Raw genomic sequence first — 16,818 nt, 5'->3', positions numbered from 1 at the left:
TTTGCAAACGGGGGTCAGATCCAACCTCAGGATTCACGCGGGGTCTCCTCCGGCCTGGGTGACCTGCCCCTGAGCTCCGCGCCCGGGCGAGGCTGAGCTCCGCGCCCCGGCGAGGCTGGAGGGCCACTGAGGCCACCCCGGCTTGGATGGAGACCCCACCCCACCCCCGCGGCCGGGCCCAGCCTCACGCTTCCAGATCTGGGGTCGGTCACTTCCTTGTAGAGGCTGATGTCCAGGTAGTAGCCCGACTCGTTGGTGATGAACAGGCGGACGGGCACGGCGCTGCCGGCGGCGGTCTGGTGGATGTTGATCTTCACCTCGGCCTGCAGCACGCGCAGCTTCCACAGCCGGCTGCCATAGCGCATCACCATGGAGCGCACGGACTCCTCGATCTGCACCGAGCACACCGGGTCCACGGCGGGGTCCCCCCCCAGACACACCAGATCACACCAGATCACACCCAATCACACCCAATCACACCAGATCACACCTGATCACACCTGATCACACCAGATCACACCCAATCACACCTGATCGCACCCATCACACCCAATCACACCCAATCACACCAGATCACACCAGATCACACCTGATCACACCCGATCACACCCCATCACACCCGATCACACCTGATCACACCTGATCACACCCGATCACACCCCATCACACCCGATCACACCCCATCACACCCGATCACACCTGATCACACCCGATCACACCCGATCGTGCCCCGCCCACCGCCTGCTCACAGCTCGGGACCCGCCTGGCCTCAGACTGGGACTCCTTGCTCGCATGTGCAGACCTCCCTCCCCACCCCACACTGGAACCCACGCGCGAGGGCACACTCAGTCTCCAGGCCCCGCGGCGAAGCCAAGCAGGGCCCTACGGAAATCTGGCTCCAGGATGCAACAGCCCGTGCCCAGGTCTTCCTGCGGCTGCTGGGCCCCCTCCTGCGGGGCCACACCCCTGCGTGAGGCCACGCCCAACGCCGACCACACCCTCTTAGCCACACACTGAAAACTTAGATGGAGGTGAACCCCGAAGGGGGGGGAAGGGTCCCCCGAAAGGTGTCACCTTGAAGGGGTCCATGATGACGGTGGGCACGAAGTTGAGGAAGATGTGGTTGCAGTCGGTGCGCACGCTGGTGTTGTTGAAGGCCACCTCCAGCTCGTCCATGGCCTCCAGGAGCAGCCGCTCGCCCTCGTTCTGCAGGTACTCGAAGGAGGCCTCCTGTCAGAGGAGGAAGCCAATCTGAGGCCAGGGCCTGGGAGGCTCGTGGCTGGTCCGAAGCACAGCCTGGGTGAGGGGGGGTTCCCTTCCTCCAGTGCCCAGCGATCCACAGCCTGGAGGTGCCCAGGCTGCCCTGTGTCCTGTGTGCTGTTGCTGTGACATCTGTAGACATCCACCCCACAGGGACCGCCATGCCCCAGAGATGGCAGACAGCGCCCCTGGAGGGCCCTGCTCACTTCAGGCCAACCCAGATCCCATACCTCAGCCCCTCTCCTCACTCCCTTACTCCCCAGGCCTCCGTGCTCCTGCCCCATCAGCTAGGACAACGGGTGTCCAGGGCAGCTGAAATGATGCAAATGAGCAGATCGGCCTCCTGTGCACCCGGCCTCGCCTCTTCCTTCAGAACCACAGTGAAAGCCGGGCGCTGGTGGCTCACGCCTGTCATCCTAGCTACTCAGGAGGCTGAGATCTGAGGATCGCGGTTCAAAGCCAGCCCGGGCAGCCAGACCGTGAGACTCCTATCTCCAATAAACCACCAGAAAACCGGAAGTGGCGCTGTAGCTCAAGTGGTAGAGCGCTCATCTTGAGCTGAAGAGCTGAGGGACAGTGCCCAGGCCCAGAGTTCAAGCCCCACGACCGACAAAAAAAAAAAAAAAGAACCACAGTGAAGGCTCAGCCCAGTTCCTCGCACTTCTTCTGCCACCTGACCAATCTTGGACATTCCCTATATGCCTCTCACCCCATCACGTGCCCAGTCCGTTTCCTGGAACTGTGACAAGCCAGCTTTTCAATGGCTACCTGATCTGTTTGGCTTAACATATCCAAATGAAATACCATGCACATTGATCAAGCTGCATTAACATGGAAAAACACCTATTAAGTCACTAACCAGTTTAATATATATATATATATATATATATATATCACTCAAATATATAACATATCTAATATAGATAAAAAATAATCATGTGTATCATTTAATATAATCAAAGTACCCTACCTCCTGTCAGCCACACTGTACCTCCAGCTCCAGGGATGATATTTTTCTAGAAAGAGTTGGTCCCTCTGTAGCCCAATTCTGATCCTTTTACTCTGTGTGTGTGTGTGTGTGTCTGTCTGTGTGTGTGTGTGTGTGTGTGTCTGTGTGTGTGTGTGTGTGTTGGTAACGGGGTTTGAACTCAGAGTCTCATGTTCTCACTTGGTGTTTTTGTTCTAGGTTGGCATTCTACCACTTGAGCCATGCCTCCACTTCTGGCTTTTGGGTGGTTAACTGGAGATAAGAGTCTCAAGGACTTTTCTGCCTAGGCTGGCTTAGAATCATAATCCTCAGAGCTCAGCCTCCTGAGTAAGTTATAGAGGCATGAGCCACTGATACTTGGCTTCTTTCACTTTAAACAAAAACAAAAAACACTTTTAAGCTGGGCACTGGTGGCTCACACCTGTAATCCTAGCTACTCAAGAGGCTGAGATCTGAGGATCACAGTTCAAAGCCAGCTTGGGCAGGAAAAATCTGTGAGATTCTTATCTCCAGTTAACCACCAGGGAACCAGAAGTGGCGCTGTGGCTCAAGTGGTAGAGCACTACCCTTGAGCTGAAGAGCTGAGGGACAGTGCCCAGGCCCAGAGTTCAAGCCCCACAACTGACAAAAACAAAAAACAAACAAAAAAAAACCTTTTTTTTTTCTTTTTTGCCAAGGACAGGGCTTGAACTCAGGTCCTGGCAACTCTTTCAAGCTTCGACCACCCTAGGCTGGGGTGCAGCCGAAACAAAACACTTTTAAGGAGGAGGGAAGGAAGGTGGAGGGGGTGAGGTTGAAGGGGTACACTGTATGCATACATGGCAAAGTCACAATGAACCTTGCTCTTATACAACTTATATGCATTGATAGCAACCTTTTAAAACAGTGTTCAATAATGTTTGGAATTTTCACAATGTAATCACGGATGACTTTTCTAAAACCAAGACACAACATAAAATAATCACTCATTCAGTCGGTTAACAAGAAATTCCCTGAACACACAGACTTCTTTCTACACGCTCCCTTCTCTCCTATCTCAGAGACACAGGAGACAACAAGTAGATTCAAGGGCCAGCAGCCGGGAAGCAATGTCAGGCTGGAGCATCATCCAGGTGGGGCTGTGTGTGTCCAGTGTACCCTCTGATCTCTAGGCTGGCAGCCCAGGGCCCAAGTCCAGAGCAGGAACTCAAAGAAGGAGGACCAAGGCAGGAGGTTTTGCATGCAGAGGAAGGGAGCTAGAAACACCCTGTGACATTTTACCTTGGTGATCAGATCTGAGTGCCTGACAATGGCCCGGACGAAGAACCTGTGGTCTGTCACTTCTGTTCCTTCCTTCACCTTGGCAGCGCCCAGGTAAAGATGCATCTTGTGGTTGGCACAGGGCACAGCGGTCAGATCGAAGTTGCGCATGCGGCTGAGCTCCAGCTGGAAGGCCAGGGCTGGCTCCAAGTGACGGTATATCCGGTCTTCTGCAAACTGTAGAACAGGCCAGCCCATGAGAGGATGGATGGAGGGAGACACACACACACACACACACACACACACAGAGTAACTGTAGGCCATGGTCCAGGCCCCTCGGGCACTCAGAAGCCAGGATTCGTTGAGCAATAACCAAGGCTCAAGAGGTCTGGGGCTCAGCTGGGAAAGTCAAGTTTTGTATCAGTTAAAATATAAAACCTTGAACTTGGCGGAGTCTTGATTCTCTGTTGGAAATGAGCCTGTATGTTCTAGAATAGAGACCAGTGAGCTTTCCCTTACAAAGCCACATACTAAATGTGTTAGAGTGAAAGCCACAGCAGACAAGATGTAATAACGTAGGTGTGTCTGTGTTTCCATAAAACATTATTTGTAAAACAGACAGCCGATCTGCAAGGCCCAGTTTGCTGACCACTGGTCTAACAGAATATAAGAAAAAATAAAAAAGAAACTAGCCAGGTACCAGTGGCTCATGTCTATAAATCCTAGCCACTCAGGAAGCTGAGATCTGAGGATCCAACGTCAAAGCCAGCCCAGGCAGGAAAGTCCATGAGACGCTCATCTCCAATGAACCACCAAAAAGCCAGAAATAGAGCTGTGGCTCAGGTGGTACAGTGTTAGCCTTGAGTAACAAAAGCAAAGAGATAGTGGCCAGGCCTTGAGTTCAAGCCCTAGGCCTGACACAGAAAAGAAGGAGGGGCCGGAGGAAGGGAGGAAAGAGGAGCAGACTATCTTACTCAATAAACCTGCAAGTGAAAAACTAATCCAAGCAAGAGACCAGTGTGAAAAGGTGGAACCTGAGGCTGTGGTTCGAGGTGGGAAATCATGGGGGGTCTCATAGGAGATGCAGAGTTCTATTCTCGGCTGCCTTTAGGATGGAGGACAGATTCCTCACGAGAAGCTCACATGCCAGGAAGAAAACAGGATCATGGCTCTACATCATACCTCATCTCTGGCTCTGAAGGTGAAAAACTTGGGAAATTCTTTCTGTAAAAGAAACCCATACAAAAGACAAATGAACTCAAGTGAAGAGTCAGTGAACTGTTTTCCTCTTCTCCTCTGTGACTGTTCATAAGGCCTCAGTCTGCTTGTGGAACAAAGCATTTGGAAAGCATTCTTTCCTTCCCATTCATCTCTACCCCCCTACCCTACAGAATAAGGACCAGCGGCACCGCCCCGAGGCTTTGATTCCACCTGGACTCACAAGGACTGACTGACCTCTTGGGCAATCAGGAATGTGATTCTTCGGAGACCATAGTCCACCAGGATATGTTTCTGCATTTTAAAAAGACACAATGGAATATTATGAGCCTTAAAAAGGACCCACCACTGCGTACATGTTATCCGGTGAGTGAGGCTGGCAAACTTGCTATGCACAAGTCAGTCACAAAAGACCTCAATGTGATTCCATGTCTACAAAATAGCCCAAATAGGCCAGTGAACAGAGATAGGAAGTAGATTAGTGGTTGCCTAAGGCCGGCATGGGTTTGGAGAGGGCTGTGGTGGGTATGGGGGAACAATGTTAATGACTATGGAGATTTTCAGTGGAGCAGTGAAGACAGTCTAAGTTGGACTTTGTGCTCTACGCATATGCACAAAATCATGCGCACTGTAAATGTACACAGTTGTTTTTGTATCAGTCAATTATACTTCAATAAAGTTGGGGGGGAGACAAGAATGTAAAAACATGAAACCGACTGAGTCCATTTACATCAAATTAAAGAACAAATGAATCTACATCGTTATAAGGCAGGACACAGCCAGATTTGGGACGGAGTCAGTACCATCCATTTCCAGTTGGTTGAGGGGCCTGAACTCAGGACCTGGGGGCGCTATCCCTGAACTCTTATGCTCAAGGCTAGTGCACTACCACTTTGAGCCACAGCACCACTTCCAGCTTTTGGAGAGTTACTTGCAGATAAGAGTCTCTCAGACTTTCCTGACCAGGCTGGCTTTGAACCATGATCCTCAGATCCTGGCTACTCAGGAGGCTGAGATTAGGTATGGACCAGCACCCTTCTTGAGACTCTTATCTACAAGCGATCACCAAAAAGCTCCCCCAAACCACTATAGCCTTGAGCAAAAAAGCTCAGGAACTGTGCCCAGGCCCTGAGTTCAAGCCCCGTGACAAAAAAAAAAAGACCATGAGTAGCGTCCAAAAGACCCCCAACTATTCCCAAGTGGTCTTGAGGTGAAGACAAATTAAGAGGGTAAACCCCACCTTCACAATGCCTGACTTTATGACCCAGGAACCTCCCTATCCCATTCTACACATGGAGAAATTAAGGATCAGAGAAGGAAAGCAACCTGTCCAGGTCACACAGGTAATGAAATCATACCTGCCTATCTGTCAGCATTCTTGAGGTTGTGTGTGTGTGTGTGTGTGTGTGTGTGTGTGTGTGTGTACTGGCATTTTGAACTCAGAGCCATGCACTTGTTAGACAAGCACTCTACCACTGGAGGCAAACCTCTAGCCTTTTCTGTTTGAGTTATTTTTCAGATAAGAGTCTTATATTTTAGCCTGGACCAGCCTTGATCATAATCCTACTTATATGTCTCCCACATAGCAGGGACTGCAGATGTGAGCCACGATGCGCAGCCTTTTGATGAGATGGGGCATGGGTTGGGCCTTGTACTCCTGCTATGCAATGCCATCTGTCCTGATGTAGATCACAGCTGGAGCTAAGTACCTACCAGACAGATGTATTTGCCTCAGGCAGCCTCGAGAACTGTGACCTAAATAAACCTTTTCACATTCTAAAAGCACCCAGCCTCAGGTGGCTTGTTATAGAAAGACAAACTAGCCGGGGACAGCCATCCCGCCAACAGCAGAGGCACAGGCGTACCTTGGACTGTACAAAAGTCCGAAAAATCGGCACCAGGGCTTCATCCTCCAGGTGGTCAGCACACTGGATGGCCACATTCAGGATATGGATGGGCTCTTCCCGAAGGTTCTGCAGGTAGAAGGTTCTGGAGGTAGAAAGGGGAGAGGGCTGCAGCCCAGCCCCTCCCAAGGGCCCCTCCCTGGGGCTCTCGCTCACCTTGCTGTCCTCCTCTGAGTACAGGGAGGTGCGGGCCTTGCTGAACAGGGGCATGTCTGCGGGGAGGTTGGCAAAGCAGGAAATGACCTCGTCAAAGTTCCTGGGATGCCGGGCAGAGAAGGAAGAAGGACACGGGTCCAACTTTCAGGCCAAGAGCGTGGGCACCCTGGCCCTCTCTCTCTCCTTGTCAATACTCTGATCTCAACACACCCCTGCAGCACGCACACAGCCCCTGCTAGCTCCACTGCCCAGAGGATCAGGCTGAGCCTGTGTGGCCTGCGATCAGGAATCAAGGGGAAGAGTCCCACACACTGGGCCATCAGCAATAGCCCAAGGGCCACTCACTGGCTGGGAGACCCCAGAGACAGCCCCTCACCTGAGCCACAGGCTGTGTGAATGATCCGAGCCCAGAGAGCTCCCCAGTAACAGGATGAAAAAGGTCACAAAGTCAACAGTCCTGAGAGCGGGTGTGTAACCAGCACGCGACTTACGTACGATGTGCGTGTATGTGGACACACATGTACCACATTGAAAGTGCTCCACACTTAACTCGCACGGCCCTCTTGTGAAGAGGCTCCTACTATCCCCGTTTACACACAAGAAAACCAAGAGTGCGTTGCACTGGCAGAGGCTTGACCTCAGGGCCTCTCTCTTGGCTTTTTCACTCATGGCTGGCACTCTACCACGGGACCGAAGCCTCTACTTCCAACTGTTTTCTGGTTAGAGATAATGAGTCCCACAGGCTTTCCTGCCTGAGCTGGCTTTGAACCTCAACCCTCAGCTCTTTGCCTCCTGAGTAGCTGGGATTACAAGGGTGAGCCACCACGCCCGGCTGTGTGCAGTGTACCAGACGTATACAACCATACCAGGCCTTCTGGCCAACATCTCCCCATCCCTCCTCCTATGAGTGTGTTTTTACTCACAGTGCCATGTGCCAATAAACTGGTGGGGGCCAAGGTGAGCCCCCCAGCCCCACCCCCACCAGCTTGGGGTTATCTGGGAAACCGGTACCTGATGAAATCCTCGAACCTCTTGAAGGCGACCATGGCTCCCATGCGCTGTGAGAGCGGGGAGAAGCCGCTGTCCATGAAGAGCTCGGTGCTGTGCCTCAGGAGATCTGGGTTGGTGACGCTGATGGGCATGACCATCCTGCGGGAGGGGGGGGGACAAGGAGGGGACACTGAGGCAGCAGCTTGCTCACTCCGCCATGGCAGCTGTACTTCAGGGAGCCAAGCCGGGATTAGCACCTGCCCAAGATGGGAGCCCTTAAAACCAGGACGGTGGGAGGAGGCTGAGGTTGGGACCAGGGGGCTGAGGGTTCTCATCCATTTCCTCAGGATCTGGCAGACAGTGGGAGGCCAGTGAATGAATGAGTGAGTGAGTGAGTGAATGGATGAGTGATGTGCGCATGCACATAAGCCCTGTTCCAACACAGTCCCAGGCAGATCCACACTGGGGAAGGTGGCAGGCAGAAAAGCAAAAACTCCCAGCATTCATTTCTCCTGCTCAGCGCTCACCCTAGGCAGCCTCTGAGGGACAGGCTTGGTCCTGGGGGTGCTCAGGGGGTGCTCCCCCTCCTCCCCTGCTTAGCAAGGCTGGCCTTTAGCTGGTGCCTGGAAGCTTGGACTGCGGAAGGTGCCCTCCTGACCTTCCCTAAATGGCGTGGGTGTCTAGCTGGGCCTGATCTGAGCAGGCTGAGCATCTTTTCTCTCCTGGGAGTCTGGGATCTCTGTGCTTCTGTGAGCAGCATTCAAGAGCCGGCCCAGCCTCCTAATCTCTAAGCATCCACAACCCTTCACACACATCACCCCTCCTCGCCCCAATGGCTCAGGGGCCAGGGTGTCAGGGGACAGCGCTGAGGCAGCCTGGAAGATGGCGCCTGGACCCTAAACTTCACCATCGCCATGGCTGATTCTGCTTTACAAGCCAGAGTCGGGAGTCTTCCTAGCAGGCCAGCAAACCTAGGGGGTGTTTATGGGGACCCCTGGACCCAGCTGTGTGTGTGCGCCTGTGAGATTGGAATTGCCCCCAAAACCATGGCCCAGGTCCCTGTACCCACACAGCTCCACCCAGAGATCACACATTGCCGTTCCTTGCGGCTGAATTCAGCCTGACTTTGGCCCCTTATAGCTCGCCCTTTGTTTGTTCTTTGTGTAGTACTGAGGCTGGAACTCGGGGCCGATGCTAAGCAGGTGCTCTAGCATTCGAGCCACCTCTCCAGACCCTTTGATTCCATTGGTTATTTTTGAGGTGGGCACCAGGTTCTCTCTACAGGCAGGAATGTGAAACTGAGTGACACCAAGAGGGGCTAGTCCTTCCAGAAATCGGGCCACAGGAAGCGGGGAGACCAGCGCGCCCACTCTCCATACCGGTTCGGGTGGGAAGAAGGCAGCATGAACTGGAACTCTACCACACAGGTGCCGTCTGGGAGCTCACGGTGCTGCAAGCTGTTCAACTCATAGGCGATGTACCCTCTCCGGACGTAAACCTGACGGGGCCGAAGCACAGTGGGCCTCCAAGGACATCCGAGATTTCCCCCAAAGCCAAGAAAAGCCCAGCCAGAGGAAATGACTCCTAAAGGATCGCTACATAGCCGTTAAGAACATTCCACTTGGTTTTCCCCCTTGTAGCAATGATTCATTTAGCAATTATTTTAGGCTGCCTAGGATCTGCTGCAGCTGTTTGGTTTTGCAGTTGTAGCATGGAAGCAGCCGTGAAAGTAGGCAAATGAATGTGCATGGCTAAGTTCCAATAAAACTTTATTCATAAAAACAAGCAGTGGGCCAGAGGCCTATGAGCTACAGTTAGTCGACTCTTGCTAGGAGCAGCTGTGGCCCACAGAAGTATAACACAAGCTACTGAGATATAATGTGTGTTCATGTGGCGGGGCTGGGGGAGGAGGGGGGTAGCTAGTCCCGGGGCTTGAACTGAGGGTCTAGGTGCTATCCCTAAGCTTTCTCTTGCTTAAGGCTACCACTCTACCACTAGCCCCTTCCTAGCAGTGTGGTCTTAACCATTGCTTCCTCTGAAGAGAGAATAAGACCCTGCTTGCAAGGGGGCACAGACCAGGGCCGGGCAGCCCCTTACCTCTAGTGATGCCATGCAGACAACTTTGTTAGTGTGGTAGAAGAATGTGGGCAGCACGTCAAAGATGGTTGTCTCCGAAAGGATTAGTTTCTAGGGGAAATAGAACCAAGGAAAAGTAAAGAAGTTCTAACCACCAGCCAGGGGCGGAGAGGGGCAGGGACAGGGGTGAGTAGGCCCTGTTGCCATCATGGATGGAGGTCAGGTGCCCTCCCCACCCTCCCCACTCACCAGCACCCAGGATTCCCTGAGGTACAAGATGCTAAGGGAGTTTCTAGAAACTTCTAAATGAGCCAGAGCCATGGCGGGAAAACCCTGGGAAGACGAACTCAGAACTCATGACAGGACAACCTGCAGCTTCCAGAGAAAAGCTCCATCACATCTGAATTGGAACACAGAGCCCGCCAGGAGAGCCCATGCCTGCCATCCTTTCAAATCTGGGTTCTAAGTGGCCCTCCCCCAAAGCCTGCCAGTGCCCCCCCACGACAGAACCTGTCCCTCTGACCCTGAACCAGCCCCAGGATGGGGAGTCTTGGTCCCCGAGAGTGCAGATGCTGGAGAGGGAAAGGCTCACCTTGAGGTTTTCTGGGCAGAACTGGTGGCCGTACATGTCGATGGCCGACAGGAAGATGGACTCCACCTGGTTGTGCCTCAGCTCGTACGAGGGCAGGTGGGAGGCGATGAGGACCTGCGGGGAAGGGGTGGGGGGAGCAGGGCTGGTGTGTGAGACTCTGGGGGACAGGAGGGTCCTGGGGGGGGGGAGGCGCGCTGCCCTTGGACACCAACCTGTCTAGCTCGCAGGGCCACTTTGCAGTGCTCGCTCTTGCTCAGCTGAGTGAGCTCGTTGAGGATGGAGGTCAGCTCATCCGACAGCGTGGGGTCTGGACCACACAGCTCATCCTGAAAGAAGGGATGGGGGGAGAGGGTCCCATCTCAGCTATCTAGACAGACAGGGCTCAGCCCAAGGCACGCATATCTGTCTTTCCACCACGGTACATCCATTCGGTCATTCATTCATTCACTCAGTCATCTGCTACAAAACATGCCCCCAAATCTGGTCAGTCCTAGCCTCAGGGTCCCTGATCTGAAATGCTTGGGACCAGCACTTCACTGATCACCTCTATGCTGGCCACCTCGATTTACTAACTGGTAAACCTGGGGCACACTGGGTTTAGTTTTAGTAAGTATACCTGTGCACATGTGCACACACATCTGTCTGTCTCTCTCTCTCCCTCCCTGTCTGTCTGTCTGTCTTTCTCCCTCTCTGTGAGAGAGACCATGGAGTATGCAGCTCCTCCCCTGCAAAGTTATTTCCATTCTGGCCCATTCACAGAAACATCTGGGCACTCACCCCGCTCCCAGCCCTCCCCACCCCTTCCTGCTTACGATCAGCATGATCACCAGCTGGTTCTTCTTGGCCACCTGGGCATGTGAAAAGATGCAGTTCAGCACCTGGGTCATGTCTGGCTTGAACTGCTCCCGGAGGCTGATCACACACTTGTCATAGTGCGCTGCAGGGGGTGGGGGGAGACAGAAGATGGTGCCGGGGTGAGGTCTGGGCTCCTCCCCACTCCCCCTGACCCTGGCTTATCATGAGGGATATACTGGCAGGCGGCGGGCCTGTGTCTCCTGCCTTGTTGGAAATAGTGCTCGACATTCAAGTATCTCCGCAGGAGGTCCAGTACCACCGTCTTCATGTAGCCCCGGGTCCCACTGCGGTACCTGGAGGACAGACACGGCCCTGTTACTATTCCCTGCACCTCTGCTTTCTGGAACCATCCAGCATCCTGCTTTGATGGTTACTCTGTCTACCCTTTTAGGTGTGGGTCTGCGCATGTACACTCATGTATATGCCAGTCCTGGGGCTTGATCTCTGGGCCTGGACCTTGTCCTGAGTTTTGTGTGCAAGGCTAATGCTCTACTACTTGAGTCACAGCTCCACTTTCAGCTTTTTGTGGTTAACTGGAGATAACAGTCTTGCAGACTTTCCTGCCGGGCTGGCTTTACCTCAAACCTCAGCTCTCAGCCTCCTCAGTAGCTAGAATTACAGGTGTGAACCATCGGCAACCAGATGTCCCTTAACTTTTTAGCTCAAAGCTGGCCATTCTACCACTTAGGCCACATCTTCACTTCTGGCCTTTTGGTGATGAATTGGAGAGAAGAATCTCACAGATGCTCCTGCCCATGTTGGCTTTGAACTTGGATCCTCAGATGTCAGCCTCCTAAGTAATGAGCATTATAAACATGAGCCACTGGTACCTAGCCGCTTTGATTTTTGTTGTTGTTGTTTGTCGGTCATGGGGCCTGAACTCTGGGCCTGGGTGCCCTCCCTCAGCTCTTCAGCTCAAGGCTAGTGCTCTAACACTTGAGCCACAGTACCACTTCCGGCTTTTTCTGCTTATATGGTGCTGAGGAATCGAACCCAGGGCCTCATGCATGCAAGGCAAGCACTCTACCACTGAGCCACCTTCCCAGCCCCTGCTTTGATGGTTTTTAAAAGGAGAAAGCCTCCTTGAATCCTGAGGCCTGTAAGATGTGGCGTGAGCTCCTGAGGCTGGCTCTGCAGGGCAGAGGGAGCTGTGATCCGCCAGTCGACTCTGAGGCTCAGCAGCGCTGGGACACAGAACTGCACCTGCCAGGCCCCAGACAGAAGGTAAACGCTTGAGCTGGAATGCTAAAAGGGAGGAGCCAGTTTCTGCAGGTTTTAATCACAAAAGCAAAATTTGCCAGTGCCCTATGCAACATATTAAAGATGTCCCTCAGAGATAAACTTGGAGGACATTTGCCAAAAGACCTCTAAATACATTTCACTTCCTTTTGGAAACAAAACTTCAACATAGGATGGACCTCAAAATATTTCCTTTCTAAAGTATTCCTGAACACAGGATATCAAGATTCTCAGGGGAGGAGCTGGGAAGGTGGCTCAGTGGTAGAGTGCTTGCCTTGCATGCCTGAGGGCCTGGGTTCGATTCCTCAGCACCACATAAGCAGGAAAAAAAAAGCCGGAAATGGCGTTGTGGCTCAAGTGGTAGAGAGCTGAAGAGCTGAGGGACAGCGCCCAGGCCCAGAGTTCAGGCCCATGACCGGACCCAAAAAAAAAAAAAAAAAAAGATTCTCAGGGGATGGAATAGCGACCTAACGTCAGCATCACTAAAAGAGAACAGAAGACAGCAAGACCTAACACACACACATGAGCCTTCTGATTTCTACCTCCTCAGGATCTGCGATTACAGGCATGAGCCACTGTGCCCAGCCTTACAAAGTGTTGTAATTCTTGTTTCACCGATTAGCCAACAGAGACTCAAAAGAAGTCACGTCCAGGACTCTGCTTCAGCATTCACAGTACCAGATCTGCCATGTCCTAGTTGTTGGTGTGAGCCTGCCCCGAAGGGAGTCCCCAGAGCCACGCTTGATCCGTGTGATGAGTTGAATGGGACAACCACACCGCTGGGGAGGACCCAGGATTCACCTCTGGACCAACTGCACGATGCTCTGTGTGTTCATGAAAAAGGCCTCTCGGTCAGCCTTGCGCTGCAGGGTGGCCGCGTGACAGTCCAAGATGGTGGCTATCTGGAGGGGAAAACAAGACCACCCTGACCAATGACCATCACCATGCAAGCCAGCCTCGCATGATCAGTAATCATAGGCAACCCAATTGTCCCAAGATCACTGATTACCACATGATCCGGCTGTCACATGATCACACTCAATCCAGCTGTCACTTGGTGTCATGAATTGAACATCCACCCGCACAGGTTTCCAGGCCCAGAGTGATCTGGGCCCAAAATGACCCTGTTTATCCCTTTGAAATCTTCTTTTTTGTTTTGTTTTTCCTTCTTGCTGGTACTGGGACTTGAACTCAGGGTCCTGTGCTCTCACTCTGCATTCTTCATTCATGTCTGGCATTCTGCCATTTAAGCTACAGCTCCACTTCTGGCTTTTTACTGGTTAATTGGAGATGAGAGTCTTGGGATATATTTGTCGAGGCTGGCTCCAAATGGAGATTCTCAGACCTCAGCCTTCTAACTAGGATTACAGGTGTGAACTGCCACGCCAAGCCCTTCGGTGTCTTGCTGGAAAAACTAAAAAACTGGGAATGACAAGGATCACACAAAGTGGGGCCCGCATGTCCCAGTGGAAAGGGGCGGCGCTGGGAAAGAGGAGAGGTGAGTGTCTGACCCCAGCAAAAACCTAAGTGCCGGCTGGGGAGAGATGCCGTATTTAGATTTAGATTTTATGCCATGGGTACATTGCTTTTGGCCACAAAAGTACTTCTAAAGAAAAAAGAAAAGAATACATCAATGACAAATCCCTGAAAATTCCCAATCATCCTTTAGAGAGTGGTTAATCCTGACCTTCTCAAAAACAAAGGGGAATGGGATGTGGGGAAGCCTTTCCAATCAGATGAGGGGCTTCTCCAAATGCAATTCCTTTTAAAACATACTTGAAAACCAAATGACTTTGAAGATGCTCCACAAAAGCAACATGAACACAAACTGGAAGGAAATGCACAACAGGAAGCAGAGGAGCATTCATATGAGGTTATTTAAATTACCTGGAATGGCTTTTATTCATAGAAAACACTAGCTAAAGGTAGGGCTTCGGGGCTTGGTCTGTGTGTAGAGATGGCATACTCCTGCTCTGAATATGAGCTTTATGGACTTGAGGGGCCTGATCACAGCACGCACACACGCGCACACACACACACACACACATACACACACACACCTCTGTTGCACAGGTAGAGGTGACTCAACTGAAAGTCCCCAACACTTGGGGCTCAGAGGTCAGACACAAAGACTGGGAACCCTGGGGTGGGGTGGGGGCAGGCCGGGGCACGTACCTGCTGGCTGGGGAACTGGCACAGCACCGAGGTGATGTTGCTGGCGTACTGGGCCATGACCCTGCGGACCGCCTTTTCCACGGGGGTGGGGATGCGGCCTGCCACGCTGGTCATGATCTCCTGCAGCTCCAGCAACGGCAGCGATGGGTGCCGGAGAGTCATCATGAGTTTCTGCACCCACTCCTTCAGCTGCCAGGGGGTGCGGGGGGAAAACAAAGCATCGGCCGCAGCTCCATACAAATGTGGAGACCACCACCTACCACGGGCGCCCGACACTATTCAACCTGAGTGTCCTCAGGCCTTCAATGCTCAATTGACTGAGGATCTAAGGCCAGAATAGTCCACAGTGGGGGGGAAAATCTCCCCACAAGAGAGCACCCCGCTTTCCCACACAGGGAGCATGCAGATCACCCTGTGCCCCGCTCACACTGACAGGACACGTGTGTACTGCCTGTCTTCAAAGACCTTTCTATTTTCACTGATTCTCAGAAACCACCCTACTAATCGGGCCAATGATGCCTGCCCATTCACCACTGAAACCAACACAGAGGGCCATTCCGTTACTGAAGGCCACTCCGCCCATTGAGAGCAAAGCCACGAATGCAAATCTGAGCCACCGAGCCCCTGAGCCTCTCTGTCCCACTTCTGGGGTGTCTCAGGGGCTGCTGGTGATGGCTTGAGGATCAGGATGAGCCTGGTCACGACCCCCAATGGCAGGAGAGAGGTATAAATGCGCCACGGTTCACTGAAGTGATGGGGCAAATGCGAGCTGTGGATGATGGTGGCCAGTATGTGGGGGTACCAGACAAGCCTAGGAGGGACTAGACAGTGGGAGCCTGGGGTGTCATGGTGAGGCAGCTGATCTCCAAAGAGAAAACACACGATGAAGTGGATAAGTGGCCTACAGAACCCCCCAACAACAGGTGCTTTCTGGAAACCACAGTGGGCTCTCCTTCCTTGTTTCCATGAGCCCCCCTCTGACAACACAGAGCAAACCCTGCCTCTGCACATGGCCTGCCATACCTGTTCCTCGTGGGTGACTCACCTTGACACTAAAAATCGGCTCTGGCAGGCAGTAGCCACTCATGATATTGCTCAGGTTTTCCAGGACATTGTGAGACACCTGGTGTAGCTTCTCGCCGAGGATGGGGAGCGTCTGCTGGGTAGGGAGCTCTCCTGTGAACGGCTCTGCCTGGTGAGACACGAGGACACGGAGGACAATGGGGCCGGACGCCGCCAACCCCAATGACAACGTGGGAATGGAGCAATCCACCGCTCACCATCAGCTGGGGACAAAGCCCCAGGAAATAGTGTCCTGAGAGGGTAAAAATATCTGCACCCCGATCCAGGCTTTCCAAATCACCTGCTTTGCAAATGTTACCACATACTGATTCACACTACAATTTTAGGAGTTGAATTTCCTGTGTTTTACTTTGCTTCACAGTGAAAATTACCTCTTTATTTTCCCCATTTCCATTTTCTATTTGGGGGAGGCTTAGAATGTTTTGGTCCTTCCTTCCTTCGTTGCTTCCTTCCTTCCTTTCCTTCCTTTCTTTCCTTCCTTCCTTCCTTCCTTTCTTGTCCAAGACCAGGACTTGAACTTGATGTTGCTTGCTTTTACTCACTGGCTGGTGCTCTACCACCTGAACCATGCCTCCAACCCTTCTTGGGGGTTTTGTTTTTTCTTTTTTGGAGACAGGGTCTCATTATGTGGCCTCAGCTGGCCCCAAACTCTCAATCTTCCTCTCTCTGCCTTCCAAGTATTGGGGATTACAGGCAGGTACCACCACACCCTTCTCTTTTCATTCTCTATTAAATCTCCAAGATAAACACCTAGTAGGATGAAAATGAATAACGATCTCAAACAAATGCACAAGAGTCTTGGGAATCACAAATCACATAGCCTTAAGAAACCACAGATTTATTGTATAAAAGAAAAAAAAGCTCCCTAGAGATGCAATGCTGACCCCTTTTTTTTTTTTTTTTGTCAGTCGTGGGGCCTGAACTCTGGGCCTGGGCGCTGTCCCTCAGTTCTTTAGCTCATGGCTAGTGCTCTACCACTTGAGCCACAGCGCCACTTCCGGCTTTTTCTGCTTATGTGGTGCTGAGGAATCGAACCCAGGGCC

At 52.3% G+C, this 16,818-nt stretch overlaps 1 protein-coding gene across 1 annotated transcript in view; it reads right to left on the bottom strand.

Moving 5' to 3' along the window:
• Acacb (acetyl-CoA carboxylase beta) overlaps positions 1–16,818 on the bottom strand; it is a 66,801-nt gene that overhangs the window by 17,256 nt on the left and 32,727 nt on the right. The window contains exons 19-35 of the mRNA XM_013014316.1: positions 15,738–15,884; positions 14,693–14,881; positions 13,319–13,419; positions 11,483–11,571; positions 11,236–11,360; positions 10,636–10,749; positions 10,424–10,537; positions 9,853–9,942; positions 9,135–9,253; positions 7,777–7,914; positions 6,766–6,865; positions 6,571–6,678; positions 4,943–4,999; positions 4,670–4,711; positions 3,509–3,724; positions 1,075–1,230; positions 189–392 (exon numbers count right to left, since the gene is read on the bottom strand). Of these exons, the coding sequence (XP_012869770.1) occupies positions 189–392; positions 1,075–1,230; positions 3,509–3,724; positions 4,670–4,711; positions 4,943–4,999; positions 6,571–6,678; positions 6,766–6,865; positions 7,777–7,914; positions 9,135–9,253; positions 9,853–9,942; positions 10,424–10,537; positions 10,636–10,749; positions 11,236–11,360; positions 11,483–11,571; positions 13,319–13,419; positions 14,693–14,881; positions 15,738–15,884 (2,109 nt within the window). The remainder of the gene's footprint in view (positions 1–188; positions 393–1,074; positions 1,231–3,508; positions 3,725–4,669; positions 4,712–4,942; positions 5,000–6,570; positions 6,679–6,765; positions 6,866–7,776; positions 7,915–9,134; positions 9,254–9,852; positions 9,943–10,423; positions 10,538–10,635; positions 10,750–11,235; positions 11,361–11,482; positions 11,572–13,318; positions 13,420–14,692; positions 14,882–15,737; positions 15,885–16,818) is intronic.

The sequence above is a fragment of the Dipodomys ordii genome, unplaced genomic scaffold (assembly GCF_000151885.1).
Source record: "Dipodomys ordii isolate 6190 unplaced genomic scaffold, Dord_2.0 Scaffold23, whole genome shotgun sequence".
NCBI classification, from domain to species: Eukaryota; Metazoa; Chordata; class Mammalia; order Rodentia; family Heteromyidae; genus Dipodomys; species Dipodomys ordii.
The sequence above is the reverse complement of the archived record's forward strand: the minus strand, read 5'-3'. Positions and strand labels throughout refer to the sequence as shown.